This window comes from Chamaea fasciata, unplaced genomic scaffold (assembly GCF_029207755.1).
Source record: "Chamaea fasciata isolate MVZ Bird 193981 ecotype frontalis unplaced genomic scaffold, bChaFas1.0.hap1 SCAF_5, whole genome shotgun sequence".
NCBI lineage: Eukaryota > Metazoa > Chordata > Aves > Passeriformes > Sylviidae > Chamaea > Chamaea fasciata.
The window spans coordinates 46,574,959-46,591,297 of NW_027094090.1; the positions used below are offsets into that span (position 1 = coordinate 46,574,959).

The 16,339-nt window shown below is 36.1% G+C and overlaps 1 protein-coding gene across 4 annotated transcripts in view; it reads right to left on the reverse strand.

Annotated features, from left to right (window-relative positions):
• ANKS1B (ankyrin repeat and sterile alpha motif domain containing 1B) overlaps positions 1-16,339 on the reverse strand; it is a 413,998-nt gene that overhangs the window by 250,791 nt on the left and 146,868 nt on the right. For all 4 annotated transcript variants that reach the window (XM_066183438.1, XM_066183439.1, XM_066183437.1 and 1 more), the window contains one exon: positions 6,006-6,186. In XM_066183438.1, coding sequence (XP_066039535.1) covers positions 6,006-6,186 — 181 coding nt within the window. The remainder of the gene's footprint in view (positions 1-6,005; positions 6,187-16,339) is intronic.

A 16,339-nucleotide genomic window follows, 5' to 3' on the forward strand; every position in this document is an offset into this window, starting at 1 on the left:
AGATGCCTTTCTACATGTGGTCAGATGGTTCAGAATTTGATTTGAAAAGATATAAGCTGTGCATGTCATTTCTTCTTTGATTAACACATCCAGTGCTTTATCTGACAACAGAGATTTGAGAACCATTTGCAATTTTATTCCTTCAATATGCTTGCTAAAAATTGTTTTATTTCCATATTACTTTACCAATTTTTAGCAATCAGAATGTCCACATAGTGAGGGACATGTGAGACAAGCAGGTTCACATGAACAGCTATGTGAGTTTATCTCCGATAATTGCCTTAAGCCTGAGAAAAGACTGAATGACAACACTGCAGAGGCATTACTGAAGGGCTGGGTAACACTGTCAGGAACTTTAAGTTGGAATAATGTAGTTAATTTCAAGGAGATTACTTTTAAGTTCAGGTGGCATGAGATTTAGGGACATATTTTATCTAATGATTCACGCAAGCACTAGCACAAACCAATTTTTTTTTTTTTTAAAAGGTAGTGTTTTTGACTGGAACAACAGGAATTGGTTTCATCCACAGCTTTCCAGGTATTGCCTCAGAAGACCTTTCTGCCACTAGAATTTTGGACATGTTGACATATTTGCAACACCTACGGATGATTACAATAAGCTTCATGAAATACATTGCTTTGAAACAGGACTGTGCAAAGACAGTAACAGTTAACAAAGAGAAGTTTATAGTATTAACCAACCCTACATTTCTCTGTCCCTGTGGGACAGCCCGAGTATTGCCTTGGGTAACTGTGCAAAGGCTGAAATTAGAAGCAGGAAAAAGAAGGGCAACATAAGGAGGTCTCAACATGCTACATCTGCTGGACAAGTTAATTAGAACAAAAAATAAACTGTATAAGACAGTACCAAGTATGATCCCCAGTAGCAGTTCCTGGAATAGCTCTACTATGTCTTACTAATTGCACTCAGTTGAACTTAGAAATAAATGATAGGGGAAAACAGATAATCTTCACAGATGAAAAGGTTCAAATTAACCTGTTTTGAAGAATGCCTAGGCAGAATTTGTTGCATTGTAATCAAGAAGATGATGAAGAAAATGAAAACCCAGAGAAAAGAGGGCCTGAACTTGACCTTGAAAGCTGGTTCATCTGGAAAAAGAGTTTTCAATCAATGACAAGCTGGTACAGATAGGTAATACCAGTTTTTTCAGATATTACCTCTCTGGATGTACAGGTGTCTGGATAAAGGAGATGGGAATGCTTTATCTACCAAAATTTGTTGATTATTCCCGTTTCATTACAAGCTAATATTTTCCCCTTTTTCTGTCATTTGAAAACCATGTATTCTTTTTCTAATTAGTGAGGGTTTGTTAACAATGACAGTATACCATGAACTTGCATACAGCACACCTACAAAAATGCTCCTGCAATAAAATTTACTGTCTTCTTCTTTGTATTCCTTTCATTTTGTATTTCACTTATAGTGACTTCAAAAGCTTTTATAATTGAAGAAACAAGGCTTGAAGATTCTACATAGACATCAGAGCTTGGTCTTTTCATATCATCTCTTAATATATGAGAAAGTAATGTTGAATGAGAAAGTAATGTTGACAAATATGTGACCTACTTCAAAGAGCAACTTTGCTATTGTCACATAAAGAAATATTCCTGCACAAGAATAAATTCTGACTATATATAGGAGTGCAACATAGCCAAGAATTTTAGGCCTGGTCTCTGCATAAGCTTCTAATTCTAACAAGTTGTATTTCTTGATTAGCTCAAAAGAAAAAGACAAAACTGCAAGTTTTAAGCTTTTAGAGCTGCTTTTGCTTCTGAAATAGGGCTTGTGAGACAGAACAGTTTCATCAGATACGTACTGTAAAAAAAGATATGACACTTATAGAAGGAGTCAAAGGCATTACTCAAATACAATTTTTGAAAAGTAGAAGAGAAAAAATGACAGTCTACACATTAAAGATAAAATTCTTGAATTGTGAATTCTGGGCTGTTTTAAGGAAAAATGTAGCCTTCTTAGATCTATTAAATACTGTCTCTCACAGTCAGAGAACATGGCATATAAAAGCAGTAACAGCTACATTAAGGTCTTCTCCAGTCAGGACAGACATTCTAACTAGGAGGTAAACTCAATAAATATTTCTCTGCCACAACCAGATGAGATAAAAACTGTATCCTCTTTAACAATGAAATGGCATACTGAACTTATTGAAAATGTACAGATTTTCTTGGACTGAAGAGATAGATTGTAATGAGACTACCTTCTGACATCTGCTGATATTTTTGCTGCATACATGAATCTGAGTACAGACCTATTTTATGATCTGAAACAGAACAAGAACCTCTGCAGAACTTTCTTTTTAATTTCATGGCCCAGTTATACTCAGGACAAGAAGACATAATGAAATTTTATGGGTTAGAGAAAGATACATTATTTGGACTGATCAAGCAAAGATCAGTCTTTAAAAAGAAAATCATCCAGTTAGTTTCAGCTGCAAGTGTTGATTGTGCCAAGCTGATGTTACCAAAAGGCCACAGTTCTGTTGCCTTCAACCTTTAAGATCTACAGTTTCAAGAGAACTTGAGGGATTTAGAAAACAAGGCAGAGAGATCTATTAGACAGGCATTTCCTTGAAAGCCCAGGCTGCCCTCTCCTGGAGTGAATTATCTTGCACATCTGTGGTCTTAGCTCATGGTCAAAGTAACAAACAACAATCACCTGATTATCAGGTATTTAATTTTTCATGTCTGCTATCTTACAGAACACCTACTAAACTTGTATTCAGATGATCAAGAAAATTACACACATCTTGCTGGGGCGGAGTTACATACAGAAATGACTTCCCTGTGCAATGAAGTGGTCTCACTTTTAGTACAGTAGCTTATTATACTACTATGTGTAGTAGCTGATATTAATGGGATGCACTAGCCTCCAACTTGAGGTGAAATGCAATGCTATGAAATCACGACCATTCATTTGGCATTCGAGAATGCTTCTCTGATGTCAATGATCTAGCACCAGACAAAGACCTGAAAACAGGTCATGCCAAAGCTGCATTCCTGCAGTCTATGCTACACATACTGGAGTAAGAGAAGTGCTGCCATCAACTTGTTGCATGTTCTTCCACCAGTTAAAGTCCAAAAAAAAGGACAGGACTTTTATCCACACATCAGGCAACTCGATATTAAGGTGTCTGCTGCCGTCCATGTATGCAATATACCTGGTTTGTTTACTCTACAAGGCTATCTGATGCCAAAGCTGAAGCACATATTTACCATTATATGTGGCCTGTTCTCCAGATAACTAATCAGAAATTATGTCATATATACTTTCATTCAGATAATATGCCCCAGATATGAAATATATCTGTGGAAGAGTTCAGTGTTTTTCCATTTGATAAAAATATACTTAAAAATTCAGACTCCTGTTTCAAATCAGGTGATGTAGGGAATCAGTAAACTCCGAGAGTAAAACTGTGATCCCCAAACATAAAAAGGAGCCATCAATAACAGGCTGATTCTTCTTTGGTAGCAGACTATTGAGGTAAAGGTAAAATTATGAAGATTTTAGAATTAGAATAGTTATTTGATGTATTCATCTGAATTATAATGAATCATTGCACATTTCCTGAAGAAAACATAAAAAGCACTGAAATTGAGTAGGGAAATACCGATGCCTTATTTAGATGGAAGTTTGATTTAGAAATCCTATAAAAAGCATTTTGTTTCACTCAAGTACCACAAATCTTCAATTAGTATTCAACTAACCATTATTTTAAGATGCAGATTTTTCATGAATTTTCAGAAGATTATATTTAGGTCACATGATGAACTGTACTTGTTTTCACTGTAGATCTTGCAAAGAAACAAGGGACCTTTCAGTGAAACAACCAGTAGTGAAAGCAGAGAAAAGTTGCAGCAGAACACAGAACACTGTTTCTGCTGCTCCTTGCTGACCATTATTATTCAACGTTTAGCTTTTAACATTCTAGATAAGAGACAAGCCTTAAAGACTTTTCCAAGAGTGACAAATTTGATCTGTTCCTTCCAGATTTTGTTACTCTCTTTCCACATTAGTACTCCTTGTCTCTTGCAGAGTTAACCGTGCATCATCTATCAGTAAGAAGTCAAAATGAACTAAATGATCAAAATAAAATGTGTTTTTTTTCATTCAGGCTAATATTGTGTCTAATATGGGGCACTGTATACTACTTATATAATTCCAGAATACCAGCTGAAAATGGAGGGTGGAAAATTTTACTGCAATTATTTCATTTACTACTGGTAAATTAATTATTTACTGATGGTAAAATGTACTATTGAAAACCTTGTAGAAGATGCTCTAAACTTCAGTCATTTTGCCTGTTATTTTTTCTTAGCTTTCTGGGCAGAGATAAAAGGAAATTCAGCCTTCACTCAATCCATAAATCAAATCATCCACAAATTAGAAGCATAAAATTCTAATAAGCATGACCTTATAGTCCTAGTCTCAGACAAAATGAAATGTAGTAATAAGAAGTTACTGAGTGTAGTCAATTGTAGATTTAACCAAAGAAGGTAAGAGTCAAGCTAATCCAGATACTATGAAGAACTTTGACAGAATGGTGCAACAGCAGAAATCTGGAGAAGTTAATTATCTAATGTCAGTGAATATTCTTTCTGTTTTCTTATCTTTGCTTTTAAACATCAAGAAATATTTAGTATCATTCAACTATCCAGAAAAAAAAATTGTGATTGATGAGGAGAATTTACAGTAGAAAAAACCAGTGACAACAGAAAACACCCAAGATATTAAAGAATCAAATGACCCCAGACCTAGGAATAAAAGATACCATTCAAATTAATTGTTTCCAGTTAAGTTTGAAGATATTTGCTATATCCATGACATAAGCACATTCTTTTAGTTTCAAAGATAATTACACATATTATCTTTGTTTATATTATAATCAAAAACACCCAATATTAAAAACCTCTGACCATTTTGACTTTCTCTTCATCAAAGAAGACAGGATTTCTCAGTCCTATTTCACAATAATTCCCTAACCATATGGTTTTCTACTGATCTAGCTATGAAATTTTTTTCAAATCATTTAAAAGCAATACTTTCCAGAATTTTTAAACTTTACCAACTAGGAATGAAGAGGATTCCTCTCATTTCAAGACCAATGCTACAAAAACCAGTTGATAAGGTTGCACTGAATTTCAACATTTGTATTCTTTTTATTTTACAGTAATCTAGTCCTATTTATATATTAAATACAACACACTTTTAACCTTGATCTGCAGATCCCATAAACTAGCTATCAAAGATATTTGTTTCAATGCATCAGCTCTCCCAAATACTATACCTGTCTGTCACAAATTTAGCCTAAATAAAGCAACTTTTATATGGAATTTGAAGGGACAAAGGTAAATGCTTGGTTTTCTGAGAATTTCCCATTCTTGAAGTTTTGATCTGTGAAAAAGGAAATACTTTAATCCTTTTTAAAGCATTTTCAATATGCAAATCTCCATTTACAGATAAAACCTTCCCCATTACAATCACACTATCTATCTATTCAACTCTTATCATCAGAGCAAATACATTGAAATTTTACTTTAATGAATCCCATTACTAGAGCAGAAACAATCACAGGTTTCTTAGAAATCTCCCCTTCCACATCTTTACTGGTGGTTACATAATGATTTCTAATTATGTTTTTTCAGCTTAAAATTCTTACTGGAGTATATTGATCACACAATGATGAAAGTAGACGAAAAATCTGTTTCAAAAGCTACAATACATAAGTTCTATGCAAGTCTGGAAATGAAAGGATTTTTATGCAAAATAAAATATTCAGGAAAAAAGTCTGTCTCATAATACTGGTCATAAAATATCAGAACTCTTCGTGGAAAAAATCAAGAATAATTCCGTGCATTTATGATAAATGTATTTTACTACCAAAGACAACAGCAATTTCAACATAAACCCAAAGACTTAAAGTTTTATAAAGCTTTGTTGACAGACAAAGTAAGCTTTTTTTCAATACCTGGAAGTTCTTTCTCTTCAAGACTGTATTCCAGAGATCCAAAAGAATAATTAGCTGGACTGATTGCAGGAGTAGAAATAAAACTTGCACAGCCAATGGATGGGTTGATTTCAAAATAATTGTGGCTGTGATTCATTCGGTGGAATTCCAGAGAAGATACTATGGATGTACGTTGCTTTGGCTACAAGAAAAATAGAAGTTTGGCATGAAAAAACAGACTTTTTCTACAGTTTTCATCATTGACATTTAATAAACCTATCTTTCTCCGTTTTTATTGTTTTTATTTGCCTCAAAGGTTATAGTAGTAAAAATCATTTCATATGACAAGCTGTGATGTGTAGAGACAATTTCCTTCTAAAATCTGGATTAATCTTTATTAGAAAAAGATCACGTCTTCATTCTAATCAATTTAATTCAACAAAAAATAGGCCTTTACAGGCTTGCATATAATAATTTCAATCATCTTTTGATAAGAAAGGGAGCTCTTCACCAGCTGCATTGCTGGGTACATCTTGCAAAACAATTGGACTGCTGATGCCTGTATAATGAAGTTTACTAAATAATACCAAGTGCCCATCACTTGAAAGCCACCCTCTGCTGTTTATTCCATTTATGAATATGCCTCAAATATTCAAAGACTGAAATGTCTGGAAGCTTAAGGAAAAAGTGTCAGCTTGAAAAATATACATGAAACTCAGACTTTCTACATGAGTTTTCATGGAACGGCTAAAAAACTTGGTACTGCTTTATTTCAAATATTTACTTTGAAAGCAAACCTCCGAGCAGACCTCACTTCATGGCGGTGCTTTGGATTGCAGAGCAGTTTTATAGCATGAGAAACTAATTTCTTTTGGGTGGATCTATACCATCAGATGTAGAAATTAAACCTATATAATGTGTTCATCAGGTCAGCAACAACTTTTTCACTACATGGACTTGTTCCCATTGCCCTACACTACTTGCTTGTACAGGCATAACCTTAGTGCTCAATATCATGGCTTTTAAGCCACAGACCACTGCAGGTTTGCAATGCCATGCTAAATAGTCTGCTGCAGCACTCATTTGGTTCCATACCCAAAATACCCTAACCCCACGATGCTCCTTGTTGCTTCAAGATCAATGACCTGAAACATTAAGCATCTCCAAAACAGAGGAGGCCCTGCATCCACGTTTAGAGCGGTCTGTATATTTATTTCACAATAGAGAAAAACATCTCAGGAAATTCTGCCTTGGAAAACCAAACCTGGATAAAAATAGAAAAAAAAGAGAGTATAAGATGTTTCATCTCTTCTTGTCCTAGCATGTCACGTTTAACATGTCAGAATATTTGTAAGAGTCAAGAATTTGTTCCTTATTAGTGTCAAGGCCTAATTATTACCTTAGGGAGCAGTAAGATTTTCCTGGGACTACGAAGGTATTCACTGTCCCTTACTTAGAACTACCTGTTAAAATACAGTCTATCCCAGTGGAGTAATTTCCAAATTTGTTTTTGGTCTATTTAATTTTTAGATTACAAGTCCTGCAATACTTGTGTTATAAATACTGAACTAGGCTGTTTTCACTAAAAATTCACCCTTTCTATTGGAATGTCAGACAGCAAAACTCAATAGAATTAGGTCTGTATAATGTCGATTATTTCTTGAAGTTGTGTTAGGCACCACGTAAATTAACTGTGTCATGTTAAAACTGAGAAAAAAGGGAAATTTGGGCAGTCATCTGGAAGTCATCTATAGTCTATTGAGTGGACTGACTTCCTTTAATAATTAAAACCAGTTTCTGCTTTGAAAGCCTGACTCATAGCTCTACTTATTTCATAGGGGAGTTCAGTGAACAGGACAGACTCCAACATCAAACAGTATGGTTGGAAGTCATTGTTTGGGATCTAAGCCAAAATAACTCTCAGGTCAGACCAAAAACATTCATCTGTATTAATTAAATCTAAATGGCATACTTTTGCTAGACAACATATTCATGAATGACCTAATTTTAAAACTGAAAAAGATCTCTGGTCATTTAGTATGTTTCCGGCCCTTTCTCAAGTGATGGTCTCTGTAGATTTGCAAGACTTGAACTCCTGTGTTGAAAAGGGGACACTTCTCATAACATGAGGTGTGGTATCTCTGGTTATTTTTAAGCCGAGACAGTTCCTGCCTAAATGGGCAGCTGGAATGGTCCAGCTTTGTCTCCCAAAGCAGCTCCAAAGGCAACTGTCCTGGCCTTTGTCTAGTCAGGCCGCTAGCCACTGTTTTGTCTGTGTGCCCCCTTCTTAGAGACAGAAGAGCAGCATCTGATACACTATTTGTCCTTTCATTATCTTATTTTGGACTTGGGCATTATTATTACTGATTCAGAGAAACATATCTCAGTTTAATACATCTTTCAAATGTAAGACTTCTGTAGAGAACCTCTCTCAGCCTCTAGTACTCCACAGCATTACACTGCTGGTATACTTTTTGGAGTTAACAAGGTCCATCTGTCCACATGTGCCAGTAATTTTTCTACATAATTAGTCAGGAATCCAGCATCTAAGCCTCTGTCGCTAACTAAGAAATTAGAGGAACTAAAGGAATGTTTTGTACTTCTGCTGTGTCCTGTAAAATGTTATGCTGCTAAAGTATACTAGTTGTTCATTAATATATGCTATGAGAGACTCAGTAAACCAGTTTGTGCTGAGTATCTCTCTCTGCCTTTATCTCTCTAAAGCACTCTTTGCACAAAACCCAAAAAAATCCCAGTAGAAATGAATCGATCCTTTTTCCAGAGTTAGGATTAGATTCTATTCCAAATTTTGTCAACTAAATTTCCGGCATCCTAGGTATTTAAGCTCCCAGAGCAGTCATTTGAGATCTAGTCAATAAAATCAAGATTTAGTCAATACCGTCAAGAGTCCAGAGAACAATTCACTGCACCTCAGTCCCCTTGGTATTGATTCCCCTGCCTTAATGCAGGTATCTACCATCACGGCAGATTCCTTAGGGCATCCCATCTGGCATGCAGCTGCCATTTAGAAGGGTTTTCCCTACATATTCCCTGTACAATACTTGACGGTCTCCACAAGCGTTTCAAAGACACCTCTATAGCACCTCAACTGACATTAGAGTCCCGCTTTTAGATGACTGAATTGAATCCTGCACCTGTCCTAAGCATGATGAGAGATTAGGTCTCTAAATCAGACAGAGATTCTTGTATACAGAAATAAAAGCAGAGGTGTTTCAGTCCCAGATTTAATCTCACATCCAGCTCACATCTAGACACACCCTAGCAATCTTTTCTTAGAATCTGATGTCAAATTCCAGTCTTACTGGCAGTAACCTTGGTTTGCTGATTGCACCTGCCAAAGCTACTGTTTGACTACATTTACCAAGAACTCTTGAGATAGTTTCTGAAAAATTCTATTTTTTACTATATTGAACACCATAACTCAGTTGGGTCAAGATTTCAATAGTTGTGAAACACAAACACAAAACTCTATCTCAAAGAGATAATGCTTCTTTCATTCTTAAAAACCAGCTTTGCCATTACATGCCTTCCTTGTACTACTCCAAAGGTCTGGACATGCTTGGATAACCCTTGTGAAATTCTGGAATACTTATGGCTTCACTTCACCCCAATAAGCATTTGTCCTTAAATAGATTTTTATTCATTACATTCATGTGTTTAATCTACCTGTTATGTGTAAATCTCCTAAATGACTGATATTTACTTTTAAGGCATTTCTTCACAAATATTAGTTCAACTGTCATAATACCACCCTAGAAAACCCCACACTACCCTAAAACAGCATATCAAATCAGGCTAATGAATAAATCTTTTCAATGCATAAGCAAAAAATCTATTAGCACAAATCTTTGAAGATACAGCAATAATAAGATTTAAATAACTTTTAAATCAGGTCTAATAAAAATATTTTCATGTTCAGTTTGTAGTGAACATGTATCAATGAAAGATACCCCCTTGAAGCTGCAAAAACAGGAAAAACATCAAAACACACATATTGAATTTCTTTTCTATTAAAAAAACAAGTAAGGACTTAATGCCTCCATTAATGGAATTTGCATGCAAATTCTGTGATGCTACCATGACTGGCATGTAACACTATGAGCAGGCAAGAGATCATTCAAATATTTCTTACAACATTTAGCAGAGGCAGTAAGGCAAAACTCCTTTCTCAATTTAGCACCAAAACATTTCTTCAGCTTTGAAGTATACTCTGCAATACAAGCTTCTCACTTCACCTTCTTTTACCTTTGGGATTTTTGTACAAAGCACTATCATAGTCTTTAAAAAATTAATTCTCACAACCCTCTGTACCATGGCAGAGCTAGTTGCCCTATTTTACAGATGCTGAACAAGGGTATAGAGCAAGGGACGGATGTGTGGTTTGTTAAAACACTGAGAACCAATGACGCTAAGGAAATCATGCATTTGGCAAAGCCTGCCAAATTCCAGCTGCCCTTTATGATGTAGAAACGGGTTTCACTTAAAATATATCATGCAGAATATATATGATAGAAGAAAGAATTGCACCTACATTCTCAAATTCTAGTTAGCACATAAAATACAGACTTACAAAGAAAGCAAGAGGCTGCAGCCCCTTCCCCCAGGCTCATCTCACATATTTAAATAACACTGTGTGAGTGTACTCATGTGGCCACTTAAATCCCTCATTTTGATACCTGCCCAGATGATTCAATTCTTTCAATTCTCTGAATCAACTCACTCCTACTACAGAAATTTTTCTTTCTCCAGCTTCCTTCCTTCTAAAATCTCATTCCATTTCTGTAAACTCATTTTCCCTTTCAAAAAATCATAGAATGGTTTGAGTTGAAAGGGACCTTTAAAGGCCATTAGATCCAAACTCCCTGCAATAAGCTGGGACATCCTCAACTAGACCAGGTTTCTCAGAGCCCCATCCAATCTGATCTTGAACACTTCCAGGGATTGGGCATCCACAACTTCTCTGGGCAGCTCTCTTCTTTTGTTTTCTCCTATCCATTGTTACATTCCTTGCAAAGCTACTTAGGTTACTCTAAATAAACCTTCACAGTATCCAGTTGATTCCAGTTCTGTTTGGTGTTCCAAAATTTGCTCTTCTGCTTTCTCAAGGTCTCTCAAATTCCCTAATGGTCCCATCTCACACTGACTTTACAGTCACTACACTCCTCCCACTGTCCTTCTATGCATCCAATTTTAATCTCTGTCCTCCCTTTTAAATACAAATTTCACGCCACTTTTATGGTTTCTGTCTTTTGCCTCTACATTCCAGCAGGCCATCTCTGTTTCTATCTTTGCCTCCTTTGCTCATTTACACTTACATAAAAGCCCAAAACATTCAAAATTTTCTCAGTAAAATATAGCCTGTGACAGGCTTCTTTGTTTTCTCCTGTCTCCTGTTTGATTTGCAGAAATCATCAGTTCTGATACATTCTCATCAGTCAATGCTGCTGTGGAAGAATTATTTGATTTATAGGATCTGAGCTAAGGTGATCAAGTAGCCTTGAAATTGCAAAAACTGGAGATTACGATGCATCTGAGTTTGATTCATCTATGTCACCTAGAAGTGCAAGACTATACTGAATTATTACTAGACTACTGAATCAATTATTCTGTCAAGCCTCAAAATACCACATTGAACAAGTTGAAGACACATTTTCTTTTTAATATGCTAATATAATTTTCCCTTTTTTCATTTCACAAAACTTTATGTTATATTATGACAACAATTAAAAATAAAATATAGGCAGTTTCAACATCCATTTTGACATTCTTGATTTTACTTGTCAACATTTTAATTAAGTTTAAGAGCAGAAAGAAGAAAATACACAGTCTGACCTAATATATCCCAAGCAGCCGCAGCTGGGAGCTTGCAGGACCATAAGACTTAAAAAAGAAAAAGGGGGGGAAAAAAAAAAAAGCTTTCATGCTTTCACTGGTTTTTAACTGTAGATCCTTTATGATACCAAAAGCATAATGCATTCTAAAACTAAATTAATTTTTAATGACATCATAGTGTCAAAGTCTTAGCAATTTTTATTTGATTGATTATTATTTTAGAGAAAGACACTACTTGCATCCTGCATGAGCAGCAAGTGCACACTACTTTAATCTCATGGTACCTCAGAATACTTGGACCATTTCCCTGGCAGTGAAATGCTCAGCAATGACATGACTCAGCTCTTTTGTGTAGCCTGTGGTCAGGAAGCTGTGCTGCGTGACTGGGTACCATACAGACACAGTGCTTTCTGCTCTCCTCTGTGCACCTTATCCTGGCTCTGCCTTAGAAGCCCTCCACTGGAGTATGTAATTAAAGGTCAGAGGGCTGCTGCCCCTTCTGCCCATGGTCTCATCTCATAAGACAAATCACACAGGAAATAAATCAAGGAAAAAGCTGATCTCCCTCCAGTTTCTATTTTCCTTGCCTTCTACTTTTATTTTAGTTACAACCATATTGCAACTGTGGTTTCTGAGGAGCAGCAATCCTGAATGCCAAAAACTGCAACACCTTTGGAGTGGTTTTCCTCCTCGATAGATGTGACCAGAGTCTGAAGATACACAGTTACACCTACCCTGGGAAAACATTGCTTGAAATGAGATCCAAATAGCAAGAGATAAATTTGATAAATAAGAGGAATGTCTCATTCCTCAGCTATAAAAAATTTCCTACCTTTCAAAGATTAAAATGGTGGTTTTTTCACTGAAACAGCTGGAAAATGGATGCAAGACCATTTTCTTTAAAAAAGCTCATTTTCCAGCTGCTAGTAACATCCCCCTTTTCACCTCAGATTATAAAAATTGCTTCTATCATGATATTTTTATATCATACATTTTGAAGGGCCGAAATGAAGGTTCTTTTTTCTAAGTCACATGCTACAGACAACATGATGTGTGAAAATGTGCATTATCAGATGATGATAATGGGTTACTGAGTAACTAAGGTGCTCAAAACCCTCCCATACTACAGAAACAAATGAAAATGCTAAGAATATAATGTAAGAAACCCACCAAGACACAACAGGTAAAGCTTTAATCTTCCAGATTCTGAGTGTGTTACTGCTTTCAAGCATTGTGTGTACTAGGGCAGGGCAACCCGCATGGATTTGTTAACACCTCTACAACTAAATTTCATTAGGTGTCAGAGAAGGGTCTTCAAAGCAGAATTATTTACCAGGAATGGTGCTTGGTGCATTCAAATCACAAATTAGGCCTGACAGTGGGTATGTTTGGAGAACAAAAATTGTACACAACCAAAATTATACCCGGGACTGTGTCCATAATTCAACAGTGCAGATGACAACTCTGCAGAGCTAAAGCTCATTTTACTGGCATAGATGTGCCTTTCAGTATCTGAACTACCTTTAAAAACAGTATTTCACCTGCCTGTTACAAGTCCATAGGAAAAATGTTCTATATTTTTGTATGATTTGTGTTTATATTGAATCAGGATTCACAACCTAGAGAATCTCTACAGGTAAGTAACCAACTTCAACTAAGAAAGACATATGCAAATACAAGTGATATCCTAAAAACTTGACACTCCTCACAATAGAATGTTATTTTAACTTTAATTTTAATTTTAACTTCTGTTTTAGTATCCTGTTGAACTGCAATTAAATGCACTAACCCACACAGTTTGCTGTTTTCATTAGTACAACGTAGATGTGTTTATGTTTTTCTATTAGATATAATTAAAATATATAAATAGAATTATGTTTTATAGTTCCTTGTCAAAGGAGATCTTTTACAATGTATCTCTTTAATAATATTTTGTTTAATGTTATTATTAAGTAGTCACAGAGTATTCATTATGCTCTAAGAAATGTGTTTGTTTGGGTTTTTTTACAAATATTCTCCTCTGGAGCTGCCACACATCTTCTGCCCATAAATACTGTGGTAAAACAGGTGGCTGAGGGGGGTGTGTGCTGGGGGAGAGGAGTGTGTAGGAATCAGTCCTGTGAGACAATTCCAACCATAACCTTTTTTTGTTTGGTACTCAGTATTCCAGAATAAAATCATTTCATAATGTCTGTCCTATATTCAGCCATGCATAGATGAATTACTAACCACATCTTAATGGCATTGACAGTATACCTCTTACTCTGCTTTGCTCCCTTTTTTAATGGCTATTTAGGAGCTTTATTTTTTATTCAATATTATTAGAATGAGAAGACATCAAACTGTGTGCAGTGGATTTGTATAGACATTCCCTGTCACAGAGAGAATAATCTGAAATATATTTACATGCCTAGAATCAAGGTCTCTGACTGCTGACAGCCACCTTAATATGCTTGCAGTCCTAACAGATACACACAACCTTGGAAACACTATGACCTGCAGGGGAAATCTCCAGACCAGGCACACAAAGGATGAGCACTAAATCTACCCATGTGCGGACTGTAGAATACATTTAATATAAAGAGTTTGGGGAACGTTCAGCACCTTCCAGAACTTCATAAAAGCATGTACACAGGAGTGGCTTTTACCTTGGATGTGATGGGTTTGATTCCCCACAAAATCATAACTCTCAGTAAAGTTTTTTGGGTTTTTTTTTTTGGCTTTTTCTAAGTCTCATTTGCCTCTTCTGCTAAGCACGGACACAGCACAAAGTCCAGCAACAAAACACAGCATGAAAAGAAGTGCATCTGAACAGGAAACACCATGTGCCAGCACAGTCTCTCTTCACAGTGATTTTCCTGGTTATTCCCTGCCTGGCTGAGCATGTTATAAATGGAGCTAAGCACAGAAAGCAGCTCATAGGAGAAAGAAAGTCCCTGCACGGCTGCTGTCCTACGATCTCATTCAGAGAGTGGAGTGAATTTATTGCATAACAGTGTTCTCTAGCTCTCCTTTTTGGGGTAAAATGTAACAAAACAGATTTTGTGTGTGTGTTGCAAAACAAACTCAGCAGATGCAACACAGAGTTCTCATGGTGTTGTGCACTGGTGCAACTTCCAGCACGGATTTCACAAAGCTGGCAGAGACAGGGATGTGCCAACTCAAGCCAACTCTGACAAGGCAGTGCATTTCATTTGTGAACAACCAGGGAAACCACAGCATGGTGCTATCATAGGGGAGGAACCAGGCAGAAATAATTTGATTGTTTCAACATGGGGAAATAGTGACACTAATCCACTTGAAAATTCTGTTTATGGAACCATTAGTTCTGAATTTTTTTTTTCTAGAACTGTGATTTTCCAGTTTCCTCTAAGACGATTTTTGTTTGATTTTTTTTGTGTTCAAAGCAATTCCTGCACTAACTTGCAAAAAGAATGACAAACAATTTCATTGAATGTAAATTATTACCACGTTTTAAGTCAGCCAGGAGCACAGCTCTGGAGCACACATCTCCTACAGATGGTCTGTCCAGGCTGACACAGGGAGTGAATGTCATGGTCCCTGTATTTCCCTATGCCTAGATGAACCACATATACACAGGTTTGACAGGCACACTGTGCATGCAAAACCAGTTGTACACCTGGTAGCCCAAACAAGTAGGATAGGTCTGTCAGAGGCTACACACGCCCTGCAGGATTCTGTTAGAACTTGCAGAAAAAGGAGACCATTTCTTTTGCCTGCTAACATTTAAACTATTAGCTGCTACTATATTCATAGATGTCTTAGCCAGATGAATAAGGAGCCATAGATTGAATTGCAACTTTGTTTACAGAGGTTAAAAAAGATAAATGGGAAAAAGAATTATGATTCCTCTACAGAGAGCACATCCATATTGGTAAGGAAAAAAGAGATATTATGATGAATCGATTATTGCAGATCTTGACAATAAAACCAGAAAGAACAAGATTATGAAATTTCATCATGTCAGAAACACTGAAATTCTTTGTTCCTTTGTCCTCCTACCAGAAACCCTCTCAATAGCATTGAAACAACACTTTTAGGAAATTTGGTTATTCACATAAAATATGAAAAATACTAGTTCATGACAGATAAAATCAAAGTCACTTTTAAATAATCCACATTTTGACGTCAAAAGCTGTATCTACAGCAAGCTATATGAAACATATCTTAATAAGACAAGAAGACAACATGCAGATGCAGGACTACATTTAACAAATAAATTTAAAGGTGAGAAGTCAGAATTCAGTTTTATGAGAATTGGCCCAAGACCCACAATTTAAAAACACTGGCAAAAGAAACAGTATCATGGGAAAAAGGTACTCTTTTTCCCTCCATGGATATAGTTTAGTTTTTCAGATGGAGCTGAACAAATAAATAAGGAGCAGCTTATGAAATTGAGTAGCTAATACAAAAAATACACAAAGCATCACAAGCAGTTTAGTTTTGTTCGGGCTTAATCCCAACTGAGAGCTACAGGAACT